The 20,507-nt window shown below is 39.7% G+C and overlaps 2 protein-coding genes across 3 annotated transcripts in view; one reads left to right on the plus strand and one right to left on the minus strand.

Annotated features, from left to right (window-relative positions):
- LOC114285223 (Glycosyl hydrolase family 38 protein) overlaps nucleotides 1-20,507 on the minus strand; it is a 40,614-nt gene that overhangs the window by 11,233 nt on the left and 8,874 nt on the right. For both annotated transcript variants that reach the window (XM_082891894.1, XM_082891897.1), the window contains exons 13-21: nucleotides 14,394-14,459; nucleotides 14,253-14,309; nucleotides 11,355-11,574; nucleotides 10,975-11,111; nucleotides 9,817-9,882; nucleotides 9,688-9,747; nucleotides 9,441-9,512; nucleotides 3,470-3,517; nucleotides 3,170-3,289 (exon numbers count right to left, since the gene is read on the minus strand). In XM_082891894.1, coding sequence (XP_082748020.1) covers nucleotides 3,170-3,289; nucleotides 3,470-3,517; nucleotides 9,441-9,512; nucleotides 9,688-9,747; nucleotides 9,817-9,882; nucleotides 10,975-11,111; nucleotides 11,355-11,574; nucleotides 14,253-14,309; nucleotides 14,394-14,459 — 846 coding nt within the window. The remainder of the gene's footprint in view (nucleotides 1-3,169; nucleotides 3,290-3,469; nucleotides 3,518-9,440; nucleotides 9,513-9,687; nucleotides 9,748-9,816; nucleotides 9,883-10,974; nucleotides 11,112-11,354; nucleotides 11,575-14,252; nucleotides 14,310-14,393; nucleotides 14,460-20,507) is intronic.
- On the plus strand, nucleotides 71-1,521 carry LOC145801224 (uncharacterized). The gene has a single exon (XM_082891902.1). The coding sequence runs from the start codon at nucleotides 206-208 to the stop codon at nucleotides 845-847; it is 642 nt and encodes a 213-aa protein (XP_082748028.1). The 5' UTR covers nucleotides 71-205; the 3' UTR covers nucleotides 848-1,521.

A 20,507-nucleotide genomic window follows, 5' to 3' on the forward strand; every position in this document is an offset into this window, starting at 1 on the left:
CGGCAACCTCGCCTTGGCCGCCCGCCGGACCTCAACCTAATCCGCTAGAATTTTCTACACATACCTTGAAATTTATTCGAGTCCACCACCACTGCACCTCCTCTCACTGTTGTCCTCCCATACACCACCGTCTCGGTCGTCTTCATCACCACCACAGATCTTCCCAATTTTACAGCCCAGGTGCTTCAGGTTTTAGGGTTTGGGTATGAATAGTGTTTTTGGCCAATCAACTGGCCCTTCGTGTTCAGGCAATACTAGCAATGAAATGGGTGATTTTGAATGTAATATATGCTTTGAATTCACTGAAGACCCAATAGTGACTCTCTGTGGCCACCTGTACTGTTGGCCCTGTCTTTATAGGTGGCTGCATATTCACTCACATTTTTTAGAGGAAGAGAAGTTGGTTCCAATATATGGAAGGGGCAAAACCAGTTCAGACCCGAGATTCAGATCAATTCCTGGCGAGGACATTCCTCATCGCCCTGCAGGCCAGAGGCCCGAAACAGCTCCTCCTCCTGCTCCAGATGCAAACTATTTCCGTCAAGAACAGGATGGAATTTTGGGAGGTTTTATGCCTAGGGGGGCTGCAAACTATTTCCGTCAAGAACAGGATGGAATTTTGGGAGTTTTTATGCCTAGGGGGGCTGCAAGGGTTGGGAATTTCACCTTGTCTGCTGCTTTTGGTGGTTTGATTCCGTCTTTCAACCTTCAGGTGCATGGATTTAATTATGCTAATGCATATGCTCCACCCACTGATTTTATATTTTATTTTATCACATACCCATCATGTACCCCACTCTATCTCTCTCTCATCTTTCCACTTTCAAACCCACACTCCTTTTTTTAATCACACTCATTCACCGCCCAAATTTTATTTTTTATTATAAAACTTAATTGGTGCTCTATTTTTATTATATATTCATCATCACCATGCTTATCATTTCATCACTATCTCCATATTTTTTTATTATTCGATTCCCTTACTTTTCAAAAAAAAAAAAAAAAAAAAAACATTCATCATTCCACAAACTCATTTTATTCATGTTGGGGCTCACCCCGATCACCATTTTACACCAAAAAAAAAAAAAAAAACAAAAAACAAAAACCAACACAACCACATCCACAGTGGGATTTTTTCTTCTCTACTCTGCTGCGGGTCTCTTCTTCTTGCTTTTCTCTTGGTTGTCCCGTGACTGCCCAGCCTCCATGCTTCCTAGACCACCAAGCAAGTTGCCTCCTCCCTGCTCCTCCACTACAGCATATGGTGGACCTCCAAATCGGAACATCACGGTGGCCTTCCGCTTGAGCTCCTTGTTTTCTGCCCTTAGCACGCTTATCTCTGCTCGCGCATCCTTATACATGCGTTGGAGCAGAGCCAGCTGGGAGGTTAAATGCTGCACCTCATTTGTTCTACTCTGCAGCCGGTTCGACAAATTTGTGACCGCCGTCATGCTTTCCACACATGCCTTCAGAGTATACTGATTAGCCTCAATATCAGTTTGCACCGCCATCTTTTGCTCCACCGACCGCATCGGAACGTTCAATGGAGCAAAACCAGAGGTGTTTGGTTGAGGTTCACTGACCACTGCACCAGTTATTTCTCTTGTGGGCTCGTTCAGTTCTGGAAAGAGCGTGAGCAGGTTCTGGGTAGCTGGACGGGAAGAAGAGGCCATGTTTTTGGGTTGCTAAGTGTTTCAGCGAAATAGCAATTTCAGACTGGTAATGTTCGGAAGGGTTGGTGACAGAATGGCAACAAAGTGTTCCACAGTTTCTCTCTCCGCAGAGGCAGAGTTTTTCAGCGAAGGGTTGGTTTCAGAGGTTTCAGAATGGTATGCCTCAGCCTCAGCCTCAGCCTTCGTCTTGGTTAAATAGCCGAGGCAGCCACGCGTATTGCGCGCCTCTTGCCGCCCGACAAACTGGCACGCCTTTTCATGGCACATCTTTTGATAAAGTGGACACGCCTTTTGATGGCCCGTCTTTTGATGGCACGCCTTTTTATGAATTGGGCACGCTTTTTGATGGCACGCCTTTTAAAAAATTGGGCACACCTTTTGAGGGTGCGACTCTTCAAGGGTCCGACAAGACTCTGTAAACTGTCCCGACATTGATTCCGGTTAGCTCCTTTATGGGTCCGACAAGACTCTGTAACCTGTCCCGACATTGATTCCGGTTAGCTCCTTCATGGGTCCGACAAGACTCTGTAAACTGTCCCGACATAGATTCCGGTTAGTTTCTACAAGGGTCCGACAAGACTCTGTAAACTGTCCCGACATAGATTCCGGTTAGTTTCTACAAGGGTCCGACAAGACTCTGTAAACTGTCCCGACATTGATTCCGGTTAGTTTCTACAACGGTCCGACATGACCCCATAAACTGTCTTCTACAACGGTCCGACATGACCCCATAAACTGTCTTCTACATCGGTCTGACACCGCCATCCAGTGTCCTCTACAATGTTATGACACCACCATCGAGTGTCTTCACCAATGGTCTGACACGACCATACAGTGTCACCTATCCTCTTTTATTTTTATGTATTTGCTTGTTTTGTTCCTTTCTTCAAACTCAAGTTGGTTAATTTCTATCCTCCTTGAGTTTGCGGGGGGCTGTTAGAATTTACCATAAACCTACTCTCCACCTACTTCACCCACTTAAACCTACTCCACTAAACCTAACCCACTACACCACTACCACCTCACCTACTCCACTAAACCTAACCCACTACACCACTACCACCTCCACTTCACCTACTCCTTACCTACTACACACTCACCCTCTTCTATATATAGGAATCATGAATCATTGTAATATATAGAACATTATATCAATCAATAATACAATTCTCTATTTCTCTTTATACATTAAATTTCTACACAGCATGTGAAATAGCAAAAAAGCTTCCATTTGGAAAACCTATCTAATATATTGTTTGTCTAAATGATTTTTAAAAACAGGAAGTCAACATATATATTGAATTAGAGATCATAAATCATAAAATTGGGGAAAAGGAAGTTGAAGATATAGTTTTCCATCAGCCATTTTCTGTTATAATTATAACCATATAAAAAACATACAAGAAAAGAAATGATCAACTACGAAACGCATGCCTTTTGTAGAGGATTTTCTGAATGCTTTTGATTTTAAAAGAAAAGAATCATATGAAAGTTACCCGTTTTAGAAAGTCCCTCCCATTGGAATCAGTATAAAACACTTTGTCTGTGACCATATTTGCTGTCATCCGCGTAATGATCTCTTTTCCAACACTATCGTCCGTGGGTATAGGACCAATCTTGAAATCAGAATTTTGTCAGAACTCAGTAAGTATGATTGTGGCCCTGTCACTTCCCATACATATTGTGACAAGAACAATGGCCATTTGCAATGTTCTTTAGAATTAAGATAATTGAGAATGTTATTTAAAAATAAATAAATTCATGATTAGCAAGAAAAAAGTTTGAGGCTGACTTACTGTGAATTCAACTTCAGCATGTTCTTTATCTTTGTAAAGTCTGATCACCTGACAAAAAACCATAAGTTAGACATCAGCAACAAACAAGTCTTCGAAGGAGGAAGACCCAAACAAGAATAATAAGTTGAGGGACAGGAACAGTATTATCACCAAGGGCTTATATGTTGAAAAAGAAGAGGAAATAAAAGCTGTCTCTCTTATTTTTAGAAGCTTGAAAGGTTTAGGTTTCAAGTATGAAAATTCTAAAGGAGAAAGAAGGCGTGGGTTTTAAAAAATTGGGAAAAAAAAAAGGTCATGTTTGAACACATGTTCAACTTGTGTTGATATGTGTCTAATAAGTGTTGGCATCTAACACATATTGGACACAAAAATGGCATGCTAGTACGAGGTAATGTGTTTATTGCAACTATAGTCTATGTTTTCCATCTCTGATTACCCACAACCCCTCACTTCTAGTTCCGGAGAAGAATTCTTAGTTGAAGGGCCTTAGAGTGCAAGACCCCATCAGATCTACAGTGATGGAACTGAAATGAGAAATGCCTTTGTCATGTGAAACACATACAGAACAGTTCAAAAAAACTAAAAGCCATCATATATATTATCCAGTTTTTTCTTTTCTTTTCTTTTCTGCGATATAGCAGAAATTCTAGAGACTACATATTACCAACATAGTAGCATGAGAAGAGAGCTATAAAATATTGGCTTATCCTAATTTGGGTGAGACCATGTCTATATATAATCCATATAAGATACATGGAAAAAGGAATTAAATAATTACACAATCAAACCCTAAAATTAAATTCCTAAATTAAATATACAATATTCCATATTTCAACATTCCATATTCCAACACCCCCCCTTAAGCTGGATCAAAGATGACAACCAACCCCGGCTTGCCAATGGAAGATCGAAGTAGGGATGGTCCTACAGATTTGGTGAAGATGTCAGTAGTCTGATCAGAAGATGGAACAAATGAAGGACATACAATGCCAGCTCGAACCTTTTTCCGGATAACATGAATATCAACCTCAATATGCTTAGTACGCTCATAAAGCATAGAGTTAGAGGCAAGTAAAATGACAGACTTATTATCATAAAATAGTTTGGAGGAATTATTCTCCTCAAAACCTAACTCAGTAAGAATGGACCGAAGCCATAGTAACTCACATGTCCCGTGAGCCATGGCGTGGTATTTAGCTTTAGCAGAGGATTGAGAAACAACCGCCTGCTTTTTTGCTTTTCCATGACAGAAGATGGGTACCAAGGAAGGTGCATACCTCAGAAGTGGAACGTCTATCAGTCAATGAACCGGCATAGTCTGCATCAGTAAAACAGGACAATCCTGTCTGAATCCCACCATTGAAGAATAAACCCAAACTTGAACATGACTTGAGATATCTCAAGATGTGGTGAACAGCATCAAGGTGAGCAGTATGAGGTGAATGCATAAACTGACTAACCACACTTACAATAAATGTCAAATCTGGTTGTGTATTAGTCAAATAGATCAAACGTCCTACCAATCTTTGGTAACGAGTTGGATCAGAAAACAACTCACCAGACTCAGCCGAAAGTTTCAAATTTGGATCGATAAGGGTAGAGGCAGGCTTGCACCCCATCATACCGGTGTCCCGAAGAAGATCCAAAGTATACTTCCATTGGGACAATGATATCCCACTGCGAGAACAAGCTACTTCAATTCCCAAAAAAATATTTGAGAGGACCCAAGTCCTTGATGTCAAAAACTCGACTAAGCTCCTGTTTTACCGTAGCAATACCAATGTTGTCATCTCCTGTAAGGATGATATCATCTACATAGACCAACAAAATAATACATCGACCAATGGGCTGACGACAAATGAAGCATGTATGGTCGGAGTGACACTGAGTAAACTCCATGGATAGGATAACAGAACTAAAACTATGGAACCATGCATGAGGAGATTGCTTCAAGCCATAGAGAGACTTACGCAGACGACAGACCTTGCCAGCATACTCCTCCTCAGCCCGAAACCCGGGTGGAGGATCCATGTAGATCGTCTCAAGTAAGTCCCCATGGAGAAAAGCATTCTTGACATTAAGTTGATGAAGGTGCCAAGAAGAAGAGGCAGTCAAGGAAATAAGTAAACGAACAGTGGTCAATTTAGTAACCGGTGCAAACATAGCCCCAAAGTCCTTGCCAGGAACCTGTGTAAAGCCCTTAGCAACAAGATGAGCCTTATAATGGTCCACTATACCATCAGCCAAGTATTTGACAGTAAAAACCCACTTGCACCCAACAGTCGTCTTACCAGAAGGTAAAGAGACAAGATCCCAAGTGTGATTATGCTCCAAAGCAACCATTTCAGTTTGCAGAGCGACAACCCATTGGGGATTCTGGAGAGCCTCGGACACAGACCGTGGGATAGAGACTGACTCAAGTTAGCTAAGAAAAGGCCGATGAGAAGCTGAAAGGGTATCAGAACATAAAAACTAGGAAATAGGGTGATTAGTACTACTAAACCAACCAAACCGATTAGGGGGACGGTGTTCACGGGTTGGATACCGGGAAGGAGTTGGAGAGGGAATAGTAGAGGGTGTACCTTGGCCTGAGGACGAAGAAGACGCTAGAGGGGGCAGAGTACGAGGGCGACGAGAGTATGTCTGTAATGGCGGAGGACTAGCAGGTGCAGATACAGGTGATAACGAAGGAGCAAAGGAATCAATGATAGGAACAGGGCGAGCACTCGGTGACATAGCAGAAGGCGGTGCACGCAAGGCGGAATCTTGAAACATAGGGTTAGAACCAAAAAATGACATAGCTTCGCAAAATGTGACATCTATAGAATGATAAAAAGACGGGACAACGGATCATAGCACCTACAACCTTTAGAGAGAGCGAAATAGCCCAAGAAGATGCATTTAAGAGACTTGTTATCTAACTTGGTCCGAGTTGGACTATGCTCCTGAACAAAACAAGTACAACCAAACATAAGAGGCACAAGAGGAAATAACACAATATCTGGTCGAAGTAATTGAAAAGGGGCCAACCCGTGAAGAATCCGACTAGCTGACCGATTAATGAAGTAAACAACAGTAATCACAGTCATATGCCAATAGGACTTAGGGACATTCATCCCACAAAGAAGACACCGGACAACAGACATAATATGACAGTTTTTACGTTCAGCAATTCCATTTTGTTCAGGGGTGTAAGTACAAGTGAGTTGCTGCAAAATTCCCTGCGAAATGCATCAGAGATGTACTCCCCCCCATTATCAGAACAAACATTGCGTACAACGGTGTGGAATTGGGTTTTGACCATTGGGAGAAATTGAATAAGAAGTGAAAGCACATCAGACTTCTTTTTAAGCAAATAAGCCCAAGTACACCTAGAATGGTCATCTATGAAAGTTACATAATAGTGATGCCCAGAAAAAGCCAAAAAAGGAGAAGGACCCCAGATATCAAAGTGAATAAGGTCAAACATACAGGAGGCACGATACATGCGAGGAATATAAGAAGTATGAGTATGTTTAGACAGTTCACAAACAACACAATGAAACTGATGATCCTTGCAAGCTTTATTAAATGACAGAAAAAATAAACATGAATAATTAAAGTTTGCATGTCTTAAACGAGCATGCTATAAGGCTAAAGTTTGAAAAGAAAACACATAGGAAGACGACTCAGGTAATATAGCTACTTGTAGGCCAGAAATGGTAGGATGAGAAGGTGGTGGGTCCCCGTAGTATAGCTCGTCGCGCTCAAACCCCCTGCTAAAAATCTTCTTCGAAGTCAGGTCTTATAATAAACAATAAGTAGGTAAGAAAATAACAGCACAATGAAGGTTTTTAGCAAGGAGACTCACAGAGAGAAGATTATAAGCAAAAAGGGACACATGTAAGATAGAAATAAGTGTAACATCAGACGGCAAGGACACATCACCCTTATGTTGGACATGTGAAATAGACCCATCAGCAAGACATACAGTCTGAACAGTAGTGGAGACAGGAGAGGATAAACAAGAAAACTCGCCAGTCATATGATTATTGGCCCTAGAATCCAATACCCAAGTAGGTGCAGTGCAAACATGAAAGGCTGTAGGAGTACCTGTAGCGAGTGTAGTAGTGGAAAGAACACTTGGAGACATGGCAATGAATGAACCAAGTTTCTATTGAAGGCGACCAATCTGAGATTGAAGCTGATGAAGATCAATAGCATGAGTTGGCTGAGGAGTACTAGAGGTGTCTGCAATAACAACAGTATGGGGAGAGCCTGAAGAGCGTGTCATTGCAAAGCGTTGCTTTAACTCAGGATAAAGCTTGAAGCACCGTGCTTGGACATGACCAGCTGCACCACAATGGTGACAAATAACCTTGCTACTAGAAGCACGAGAACTAAACTTGGCAGCAAGAGCCAACTGATCTGAAACAGAAGATAAGGCAGGAACAGAGGAAGGAAGCGGAGCCACCGGTTGAATCAATCGACGATGACGCTCCTCACTGTCAATAGTAGCAAAAGCCTCATATAAGGATGGCATAGGTGACGTGTTCCAAATCTGAATAAGAAGAGACTTGAATTCAGGTTTTAAACCCATAAGAAATTGATAAGTGTGCTGGCGAGCAAGACGAGCAAACACAATAGAAGCAGCAATAGCTAGAAAATCACTCAATGACTCATACTGTGCTAACTCCTCCCAACGAGACTGAAGATATCCAAAAAATTCAGCAACGGTAAAATCCAAAGCTTCCTGAAAGGCATGAGAAATATCCTGATACAGCTCGAAAATCCTAGCATCATTGTGGGCATGTGTGTACATCTGGGTAAGAGCACTCCACAACCGAGGAACTGTATCACAATACATAAACATGTTGTAGATGCGTTCTTTCATAGAGTTGAACATCCAACCAAGTAAGGTGCAATTGTCAATATCCCATTGAACCCGCTTAGGATCATCAGCGGGAGGTTGTATCTCGGTTTCCAAAAGCCATCCAGATTTGCCTCTACCCCCAAGGTAGAGATGTATAAACCAACTCCAAGCCGTAAAGTTGCGACCAGTGAGCAACACACTGGTAATCCGATGAACTGGAGCATGGGAGGGCAAGGAAACATTTGAACGAGGCATAATGCTTTGAGTTTGTATAACAAAGTCAGACATGCTGAAACACCACGAAGCCGAAGTAGCGGCGTCACACAAAAGAGATGCTACCGAACACACTGGTTGCCCAACACAATAGAAAATCAAACTAAAAAGTGCTTACCACATCAGCACATGAACCCTAGAAGGGTAAAGAGAGAAGAACAACACCTAGGAGGGGAAGCTGCACTAGACCTAACGCAGGGAGGGCCTACTCGGCACCTAAGGAAGCTGCGGCAGTGAGGAAAAGGGACAGCCGAGGGGCTGAGAAGGAAGAGGAAAACTTTCGGCTGGGTGGAGGGAAGAAGAAGGGCTGTCGGGTGGCTGAGTAGGTGGTTTAGGGCTGCCGACAATAGAAGACAAGGGTGGTGGGTGGCTAGGGTTTGGCTCTGATACCAAGAAGAGAGTTATAAAATATTGGCTTACCCTAATTTAGGTGAGACCATGTCTATATATAATCAATATAAGATACATGGAAAAAGGAGTTAAATAATGACACAATCAAACCCTAAAATTAAATTCCTAAATTAAATATACAATATTCCATATTCCAACAGCATGAAGTGTTAGAACTCTTCCTTTCTTGCTTTACTGGTATCCATTAGCTTGTAAACTATACATTCGAATGATATGATCATAGACCAATTTCATTTTGGCTAGAAAAATTGCTACGTTCTTTTATTCAAGTTAGTAAAAGAAATCATGAACAGAAAAAAGATTCCAGAAGCAAAAGATAATGAACCTCAATGAAATGCTATGCAATTACAGGCTCTTTTGATGCTAACTAGTGTTGAGTATTGACATAAGGAAATAATCAGTATTAATGCAATGAAATCATGTATGAAGCATAACCTGATAGATCCATGAGTCAAATTGCTGATGAACTTCATCAACAAGAGTTCCGCGCACAACCTTCAATGGCACCTGTAATTATAATAGTCAATTTTAGCTGTAATAAACAACATCAATAACCAACAAAACAGTATGATGATGGATTTGGCATTCCATTAGGCCACAATTCATGTGACCAACCCCATGAAGTCTCTATAAGGCTTCACTGAGAAGTTAGTGGAAAAAGAAAAAAAGAAAAAATGCTTACTGCTCTTGAAACCACAGTGGGAGGGGATCCATTGGGCCTGAAAATGTATGCACCGGAACACTGCAATAGAGTATCGTATACATAACATGTCAACACTTGCCAATCAACTTAAATTTAGGAAATACATACCTGGGGATCTGTATCACCGCTGCTTGAACCATACCAGAGATAGCTTTGTTGTACTGGTATATCAACCTAGGAAAATTACACAAGTCAGAAGAAGATGATATACGGGTGAACTTCAATAGCAGTCAAAACATCTATGAAAATCAGAATGAATAAGATCAAGAAGGCATCAATCTCAGTTACATTAGGTCAGCTATATTGATAAAGTAATGATCCATCAAGGTTTGAGATTTTTAGTCACCCCTAGCCCAATGTCAACCTAATTTCAAGCAAGTTGTGGAGGTATATTCCATTTGCTACAACTCTGCTTAAAATTGAGGCTAGGAGCCTTCTTGGGAGCATGTTCTATGAGGAACTCTGCTAAAAATTGAGGCTAAGAGCCTTCTTGAGAGAATGTTCTATGAGGTTCAACTTGACTATGTCTTTATTACACGCATAATTTGGTGTTCAGAAGTCCTTTACTTTTTTTTCCCCTTTTTTCTTTACTTAAAAGACGGCACAAAATTAGAGATCTTCATTTGAAAACAGGATATAGCAGAACTAAAATGGGCTGTAACAAGTCCAAAAAGGTTTTAACTAAAACATATTGCAAAGAGGATCGAGTCAAAGAACAAACTCGTGGAACATTGAAAGTCAAACGTAGCTCAGCCCAGTGCATTACATTGTTCTGATCGATTGTGCCTCCAATCATAATATTTCAAATGTCTATGTATTGTTGGTAAAAGTAGGTAATAAGAGACAAAAAAATTGTCAACATAGAACATCAAAAGGTGTCTAAATTTGGTGAACCACATGATTTCAAAAACTAAATCAGATGAGACATTCTCAGATCAATGAATTGGATGATTCTGATCAGGTGAAGCTCCATTCTAAATTTTAAACAAGCTGCAAAAAGGTTACACATGTTTGAATCAATTTTATGAAACAATTTGTATAGATAATTCTACAAAAATTGAAATGAAAATATATAATTTTGTTGCAATTTTCTGATTTAATTCTTTTCCAAATATTTATTCCATCCATATCCACGATCTCCTAATTATTTTTTACTATAATGAAAAATCTTCTTTAAGTTGGGTAACCATTTTGACTATGAAACCAATGATTTAGCATATGATGTCAATGCCATTACCCTTGCATGGGAAAAGTGAAACATCTTACCCCAGTCCTAGAATTAAACATCCTTTCAAGCTGTCCAGATGCTACAGAAAAGGACATCTTCAAGTTTCCAGGTCCAATTTCAACACTGTCATTTTGTGGAAGGCCAACCACGGAGCTAAACACACTTCTGCTATTACCTGTATCATTTTGGAGCAAAAGTAGAAGCACATGAAACAAATTAATCTAGCAAATAAATTTATAACCCACTTTCGTCAGTTTCCCATAATTTAAGCATTTTTTTTTCTTCTCCACTCTCTCTCTCTCGCAAAGGCAGAGGAGCCTGTGAAAACTCCCCCCAGTACATATACGGGTGTCTTCAACACAAGATGCAATAAATTCTTAGAAATGAAAAGAAAAAAATGGTCATATTGGACAAGTACCTTTTCCAGCTGCTTTAGAAACAAAATATGTGTTCCAACCCAGAGGCGGCAGAGATACTTTAAACAAAATCCAGTACTTAGGAGCTGGTCCTGGTGAAATTCCCAAGTAGGCCATGGTGTAGAAGTCTCTTAAGTTGCTTGTAACATTATCCAACTCCACATATTGTGCCTCCATTGTATTACCCATGGAATCTTGGACAACAAGGTTGCCATCATTAACCTGTCAAAGTTATACTTTCAATTGTACCAAATATAAAAAAACAGTAACAGTCTGCACAAACCACTTTGCAGAAATACAGGGAACAACGAATTTTTTATTTGGAATAGTACAGAAAAAAATTATAAAGAGAATGGCACCTAGGGGCTGTCACCATGTACACTAAGGAACAATGGAAATTTCTATTAAAATAGCATCTAAAACTTCAAATTTTAAGGTTGCACTCATATGTTGAAATGGAGAATGAATGAGAACATGCAAAACTGAAATCCAAAATCATATACCTAACTGTATGCAGGACTCAACAAACATGCCTAACACAGCTTATGATATAATCCACACAATTTCAAAGTATAATGACCAAACATATACAATTTACATGCTTAATAGATAGCTTTAGAAAAATGACATTTAGCTTGTGCAGTTAAAGGCTCTGCAGGCCAAGCAGAATACAGTGAACTGGTGGTGAGCTTCTGATTCATTTTATCAATGTTCATTGAAGCCAAAGATACTTCTTAAACCATTTTGTTTCCACAGTGAAGTTTGGTACTTTGCCTATTTAATGAATTAATTATTTCAAGACAGCAGTTAAACAGTCACACTGCTTTCATGGCATAATAAGTTGAAAAGCCCAGCCCACACTTCTCCTTAAAACACCGGTATTAAGAAGAGGGAAACTAGAGCCTTATAACTAGCACATGTGTGGCAACTCCAGGCGATATGAGAAACATTCCAACACACCCTCCTGGACCAGGACACACAGTAGCCAGACAAACAGCACACCAATCACAGGCCCAACCAAGCTTAATGTGAAGCTCAACTCTACTTATGGTGTCCCTCTGAATGATCTCACTTTCTATTGCGAGCTTGTAGGTTGTTTAGTTTATTTGACTGTCACTCGCCCTGATCTTGCTTATGTTGTTCATGTGGTTAGTCAGTTTGTTTCTGCTCCTTGCTCCACACATTAGGCTGCATTGGTTCGGATTCTTCGCTATCTCCGAGGTACTATCTTTCAAAGTTTACTTTTGTCCTCTACTTCCTTTGTGGATTTGGTGGCCTATGCTGATTCTGATTGGGCTGGTGATGTTATTGATCGCAAGTCCACGTCTGGGTTTTGTATGTTTCTTGGCGATTCCTTGATCTCTTAGAAAAGCAAGAAACAAACTGTTGTTGCTCGCTCTACTACCAAAGTTGAGTATCGTGCTATGGCTCATGCTACTACTGAGATTGTTTGGCTTCGTTGTCTCTTATCTGATTTGGGTGTCCCTCAGTCTTCTCCGACCTCCCTCTACTGTGACAACCGTAATGCTATTCAGATTGCTCATAACACTGTTTTCCATGACTGGACAAAGCACATTGAGATTGGTTGTCACTTTGTCCATCATCGTCTGCAGTCTGGCTCTATCTCACTTCCTTTCGTTTCTTCAGCTTTGCAACTTGCTGACTTCTTTACCAAGACTCACATCACTGCTCGATTTCAGTTTCTTCTTGACAAACTCTCAGTATTTTCTGCTAAAACACCTTGAGTTTGAGCGAAGGTGTGAGAATATTACGTTTCATGTATATATAGTAGTTTATATATTCTGTATATATTAGGGCTTTTGTTTTAGGGCTTTTGTTTCTTTTTTCAGTTCTAAGGTTAGAGTGATATATAAATCAGATGTATTCTTTGTATTATTACACAATTGAATACGCAGAAAACATTCAGAAATCTTACAGCTATCAGTCAACCTCAATACTAATTCAACATTAGAAATTTTATTCCAATTTGGCCAGGGCAAATCTTCTTGTCATTTATTAACAAATCAAGTTTTGTGTCCCAATCAATTGGGGTTGGCGTTGGCTACATGAATCATTTTTTACTATTATGCTATGTTTGTTAGAATGTGTCCCACATTGCCTGGAGTTGCCCTGTTTGTACTAGTTACAAGGCTCACGTTTCTCTCTCCTTAATACCTGGGCATGTAAGGAGAAGTATGGGCTGGGCTTTTCAATTTGGTATCAGAGGTTGGTTAAGCCTGTGATTGGTGTGTCGTTTGTCCAGTTGCTGTATGTTGTGGTCCAAGAGGGTGTGTTGGAATGTGTCTCACATCGCCTAGAGTTGTCTCATTTGTGTTGGTTATAAGATTCCAATTTCCCTCTCCTTAATACTTGAGTTTTAAGGAGAAATGTAGGTTGGGCTTTTCAATTATGTCAAGGGTTATACGTTAAATTAAATGAATTCATAACCTTTTTTACCACAAATCCCTTGTTAGTTCAAGTCTTCCCTTCCCCTAACCATTCCATTTACAATGATCATATGACTATACCTTACCGTTCAATCTACGTCTTCATTGTACATGACTAAACCATCTTAGTATATTCTCTCTCAACTTATCTTCAAATGGTGCTACTGATAGTATTTCGCAAATGTATTCATTCCTAATTCTATCTTTCCTAGTCTTACCACACAACCATCTTAGCATTCTCATTACAATCACTTAATTAACATGTTTCTTAGTTTTCCAACATTTTGTCCCATAAAGCATTGTTGGCCTTATTCATCTATAATTCTTGTCATTTATTACAAAATAAATAAATAAAAAGGTTGTACCCAAGGTTTTGATTCTTCAATTCAACCACATGTTGAACAACTGCAGCCTCTTTTAAATAAGTATACTGTTATCAAACAAAAAACTCACCGGAATTCTAATGATGTCAGTACGATTCCATCCAAGTGGATTGTATGCCACGACAACCTGAAAGTTAATGTTGAAATAAGCTAACAAATTTCCAGAACATTCCCAATCATGAAAAAATTTCAGAAGAACAATAAAAATTACCAAACTCTTCCCGTCAGGAATATCCTCCTCAGTTGGTGGGCAATAACTTATGTTTAGTAATTGACACTGTCAATCAAAAACCAAAAAGAAAAGAAGGCAAATACAGCAAAAGTAAAAATTAGCACCAGATCAGGAGACAAATTGAACAGAAGATAAGGCATATTTGGCCAACAACAAATTATTCATTAATGCCCCCCCCCCCCCCCCCCCCCCCAAAAAAAAAAAAAAAAAAAAAAAAAACCAAAGAAAAGAAAAGAAATTAGTGAAAGCAAAAACTAGGGACTGGAGCTCACTTCGTGTACTCACAGAAATGAAAATGTAAAACAAGACACAATTGAGGAAAAATAGCATCTTCTATTTTGCCTTGCACATATTAACAACAGAATGGAGCATTGTTAACTTATAACGAAACATTATTAACATTCTTCAGGTTCTTTAGTTACTGATATATAATCTTGTTCTCCAATCACCAGCTCCAGCGATCCTACCTACAATTGTACATGACCTCACACCCACACTATCCTACTTGCATGTTGCAATCCTACTATAATACCGATTTTATGAGTTGGATCGTTTTGGAAATTTAAGATTTTAGGATTGTACGATCCTAAAATCCGGGTCACAATTTTTATAACCATCACACACACAGATGGTTTGACTCTATCCCCACCAACACCTCTTCCTCCTTTTCTTTGATACGTTCAGTAGCCTAAATCCACGAATAAACATCTAGCAAAATATCTGGTGCCATTTCAGCCAAAACATTTAACAAGTTGTCCAGTTACTGGCATATTAGTGCATCACATCTCATTCTCAGGTCAGTGGCCTTCCACCCCAGCCTAGTGTCGCGGGTTGCACTAGCCAATGGATATGACCTTTTTATCTACTACTCTATGACTACTCTCCAATCACCATCTGAGTCCTTTTTGGATGATTCAGATAACAATACATGTCATTGTCAATTACACCTTCATCTTTTTTCTTTTAATAAGCAAGGTATGTCAATTATATTTAAAGCAATCATATGTAGGAGGCATTAGCTCTGATATTTTATTTATAGGAGAGACCATAAAATGAAACTCTTCAGCCTTAAGAAGGCTAATTTACTCCTGCAGTTCCAATAAGCAGTCACATCATGCCTGTCGCATAAACCAGGAAAATATTTATCCAGAAAAACAATGGCAAATCCAGAAGGTTACTGTTAAAACCTACCATCACCTACTCCACCTACTACCACCTACTACACACCTACCACTACCACCTACTACCACCTACTCCACTACATCTCCTATATAAGGAGCCCCTCACCATTTGCAATTGAAAACATACAACAATGCTGGAAATTTGTGTTAATGCATATAATAAGATAGTGGCATATGATAGTGGTGTTGGTGGTAGATAGTGGCATGTAAAGAATATGATAGTGGTGTTGGTGGTAGATAGTGGCATGTATAGAATATGATAGTGGTGTTGGTGGTAGATAGTGGCATGTATATAATATGATAGTGGTAGATAGTGGTAATATATAATATGTAAGTGGCATATAATGGGTTATAATGATATTTGTAATATCTCCTATATAAGGAGTGTCATTTGGTCTTGTAAAATAAGAAGTTTTGAATATAACAGAAATATATTCCTTCTTCCTCATATTTTCGGAGTTCTTCTTCCTCATATTTTCTAAGTTGGTATCAGAGCTACAAAAAACACAGCAGCCCTAAAACCGTCATAGCCATGTTGGAAGTCACGTCCGAAACCACTTCAACCCCTGCCGCTGCCATTCCGGTGAAAACGTCAAACTCTCACTCTGTCCAAATCACCACCATCCGCCTAAATGGTGATAATTTTCTCCGCTGGTCACAATCTGTCCGGATGTATATCCGTGGGCAAGGAAAGATCGGTTACATCACTGGTGACAAGAAGGCTCCTGCTGTTAATGATCCGCTGTTCGAGAGTTGGGACGCTGAAAACTCCATGGTTATGACATGGTTGGTCAATTCCATGGAGGAGGATATAAGCTCTAATTACATGTGCTATCCTACTGCACAAGAATTGTGGGATAATGTTAGTCAGATGTATTCTGACCTAGGAAATCAATCTCAAGTTTTCAAATTAACTTTGAAGTTGGGAGAGATTCGTCAAGGAGATGATTCCGTCACCAAATATTTCAATTCGTTGAAAAGGTTGTGGCAGGATCTTGACATCTTCAACACATACGAATGGAAATCGGTTGACGACTGCAACCACCACAAGAAAACTGTGGAAGACAGCCGTATTTACAAGTTTCTTGCCGGCCTCAACATTGAGTTCGATGAAGTGCGAGGAAGAATTATTGGCAGACCTCCTCTCCCATCCATTGGCGAAGTATTTGCCGAAGTCAGAAGGGAAGAGAGCCGAAGGAGCGTCATGCTTAAGAAAAAAGGTACTGGTGAATCAATTGAAATTTCTGCTTTAATTAGCGATGCTGCGGCCAACAAGGCTGCAAATTACCAGCACAGGTTTGATGATAAGCCACGGGTCTGGTGTGATTTTTGCAACAAGCCTCGCCATACACGCGAAACGTGTTGGAAGATCCATGGCAAACCTGTCAACTGGAAAAGCAGCAAACAAGGAGAGAAGAATCGTGGCTTTCCTACCGCTAATGAAGCCGATTCAGGTCCCTTCAACAAAAAGCAGATTGATCAACTCTTAAAGCTGATAAAATCCAACTCCTCATCCGGTACTCCTAGTGTTTTGTTGGCATAAACAGGTAGAAATCCTAAAGCCTTCTCTTGCCTAAACTTCTCTCCGTGGATCATAGATTCCGGTGCCTCCGATCACATGACTAGTTTTTCCCATTTATTTAGTACCTATTTCCCTTGTTCTGGTCATGACAAAATCAGAATAGCCGATGGTAGTTTTTCACCTATTGCAGGAAAAGGATTTATTAAACTAACTGAGAAAATTAATCTCAATGCTGTTCTTCACGTCCCCAACTTAGCCTGTAACCTTTTGTCTGTCAGTAAACTATCTAAGGATTCTAATTGTCGTGTTACATTTTTTGAATCCCATTGTGAATTTCAGGACCAGAACTCGGGGATGATGATTGGGCGTGCTAGGATGCTTGAAGGTCTTTACTACTTTGATGAAGTACCTGTTAGTAATAAAAAAGCTCAGAGCTTTAATAGTACTAGTTCAATCTCTGTTCGAGAAAAAATAATGCTATGGCACTATAGGCTAGGACATCCTAGTTTTCTTTATCTGAAACATTTATTTCTAGAATTATTTAAATGGATTGATTGTTCTTCTTTTCATTGTGAAAGTTGCATTTTTGCAAAATTTCATCGCTCTACTTATTTGCCAAAACCTTACCAGGCTTCCAAACCTTTTTATTTGATTCATAGTGATGTTTGGGGCCCTTCTAAAATCACTACTCTTTCTGGTAAAAGATGGTTTGTTACATTTATTGATGACCATACCCGCTTATGTTGGATTTATTTGATGAATAAAAAATCTGACGTGAAAAATTTATTCACAAATTTTTACAATATGATTGAAAACCAATTTCAAACCAAAATTGGTATTTTACATTCTGATAATGGAACAGAATATTTCAATGAGCAGTTGGGTGAGTTTTTGGAAAAAAAGGGGATTTTTCATCAATCTACATGTCGGGATACCCCTCAACAAAATGGCATTGCAGAACGAAAAAATAAACATCTACTTGAAGTAGCATGTGCTATAATGTTTTACATGCATGTTCCTAAATATTTATGGGGTGAAGCAATTTTAACAGCCTCTTATTTGATAAACAGGATGCCTACAAAGGTGTTAACATACAAAACACCTTTCGATTGTTTCAAAACTTTTTTTCCTGACACGAGGTTGTTTTCTGATTTACCCGCCAAAGTTTTTGGATGTACTGCCTATGTTCATGTTCCTAGTCAATTTCGTTCAAAACTTGACCCCCGTGCTATAAAATGTGTTTTTTTGGGTTATTCCTCAAACAAAAAGGGGTATAAGTGTTTCGATCCTCAAACCAAGAAATTTCATGTGAGTATGGATGTGTCATTTGTGGAAACAAAATCCTATTTCCCCAACACTTCTCTTCAGGGGGAGACAAGTGGAGTAGAAGACCGTTTTTGGGATATTTCTATCCCGCTCCCCAATGTCATTTATCCTATACAAAAACCACATCTGTCTGATAATGATCACTTAGGAGAACCAAGTTCTATGGTGCCTAGTCAAGAAGATTCTTGTTTAGGGGGAGAAGTACTACAAAATGATCTAAATCCTGAACTTCAGGTTTATACTAGGAAGCGATTTCATCTAAGGAATAATGACCCGAATGTCCATCCTAATGACCCGAATGTCCACCCGAGTTCTGGCATCGAAATTTTAGGTGATCCTATTCCTTCTATTTCCGACCTTGATGTTCCTATAGCAATTAGGAAAGGTGTCCGAAATTGCATTAAACATCCTATTGCAAATTACCTCTCCTATCAAAGACTGTCTAAAAACCATAGAGCTTTCACATCTAGGATTTCACACTTGTTTGTTCCAAGGAATATACAGGAAGCATTGGATGATCCGAATTGGAAATTAGCAGTCATGGAGGAGATGAATGCTTTAAGGAGAAGTGGTACTTGGGAGATAGTTGATCTACCCAAAGACAAGAAAACAGTTGGGTGTAAATGGGTGTTTACGATAAAATGTAACGCAGATGGAAGCGTTGAGAGATACAAGGCGAGACTGGTGGCTAAAGGCTTCACTCAAACTTATGGGATCGACTATCAGGAGACGTTTGCTCCTGTTGCTAAAATAAATTCCATCAGAGTACTGTTATCTCTTGCAGTAAATTCAGATTGGCCTCTACATCAACTTGACATTAAAAATGCATTGCTCAATGGTGATCTTGAAGAGGAGGTGTTCATGAGCCTACCGCTGGGATTTGAGCAGAGACTTGGAAGCGACAGAGTATGCAGATTGAACAAGTCATTATACGGACTCAAACAATCACCAAGAGCATGGTTTGAACGCTTTGGGAAGGCAGTTATCAGTTGTGGCTTCTCGCAGAGTCAAGCAGATCACACAATATTTTATAAACATTCAAAAAACAGTAAAATTGTAATTTTGATTGTTTATGTTGATGACATCATTTTAACTGGTAATGATGAAGCAGAGTTAGCAGCCCTCAAAGAGAAACTCGCAAAAGAATTTCACATTAAGGATCTGGGAGCCCTCAAGTATTTCCTCGGAATGGAATTTGCAAGATCCAAGGAAGGTATATTCGTTAATCAAAGAAAATATGTTCTTGATCTCCTTGGAGAAACAGGTATGCTTGGTTGTAAGATGGTGGAGACTCCGATCGAGCCTAACTTTAAGTTACAAGCTGCTAAGGCTGAAGAAGTCAAAGAGAGGGAACAATATCAACGACTTGTCGGGAAATTGATTTACTTGTCTCATACGCGGCCTGATATTGCCTTTGCAGTCAGCATGGTAAGTCAGTTCATGCACTCACCAGGGGCAGAGCACTTTGAGGCCGTTTATAAGATCTTAAGATATTTGAAAGGAACTCCAGGGAGAGGCTTACTGTTCAAGAAACATGGACATCTTCAAGTTGAAGTATACACAGATGCAGACTGGGCAGGAAGTGTTACAGACAGGAGATCAACATCCGGATACTGCTCCTTTGTAGGTGGGAACCTAGTTACATGGCGGAGTAAAAAACAGAATGTGGTAGCTAGAAGTAGTGCAGAAGCAGAGTTCAGAGCTGTTGCCCATGGAATCTGTGAAGTAATGTGGATTAAAAGAATTCTTGAAGAATTAAAGCTTTCTCACCCGACACCTATAAAGGTCTATTGTGACAACAAAGCAGCTATATCTATAGCTCATAATCCAGTTCTACATGATTGCACAAAACATATAGAAGTGGATAAACATTTCATCAAGGAGAAAATCAATGCTGGCATAATCTGTATGACCTACCTTCCAACAGGTGAACAATTAGCTGATGTGCTAACGAAGGGACTACACAAGAAGCAATTTGATAAGCTGACTAGCAAGCTGGCTATGGAAGATATCTTCAAACCAGCTTGAGGGGGAGTGCTGAAAATTTGTGTTAATGCATATAAT

This window comes from Camellia sinensis, chromosome 1, assembly GCF_055761805.1.
Source record: "Camellia sinensis isolate YWXY chromosome 1, ASM5576180v1, whole genome shotgun sequence".
In the NCBI taxonomy this organism is placed as follows: Eukaryota; Viridiplantae; Streptophyta; class Magnoliopsida; order Ericales; family Theaceae; genus Camellia; species Camellia sinensis.

Excerpts from the sequence above, each read along its gene's own strand:
- LOC145801224 (XM_082891902.1), top strand. The coding sequence starts at position 206 with ATGAATAGTGTTTTTGGCCAATCAACTGGCCCTTCGTGTTCAGGCAAT.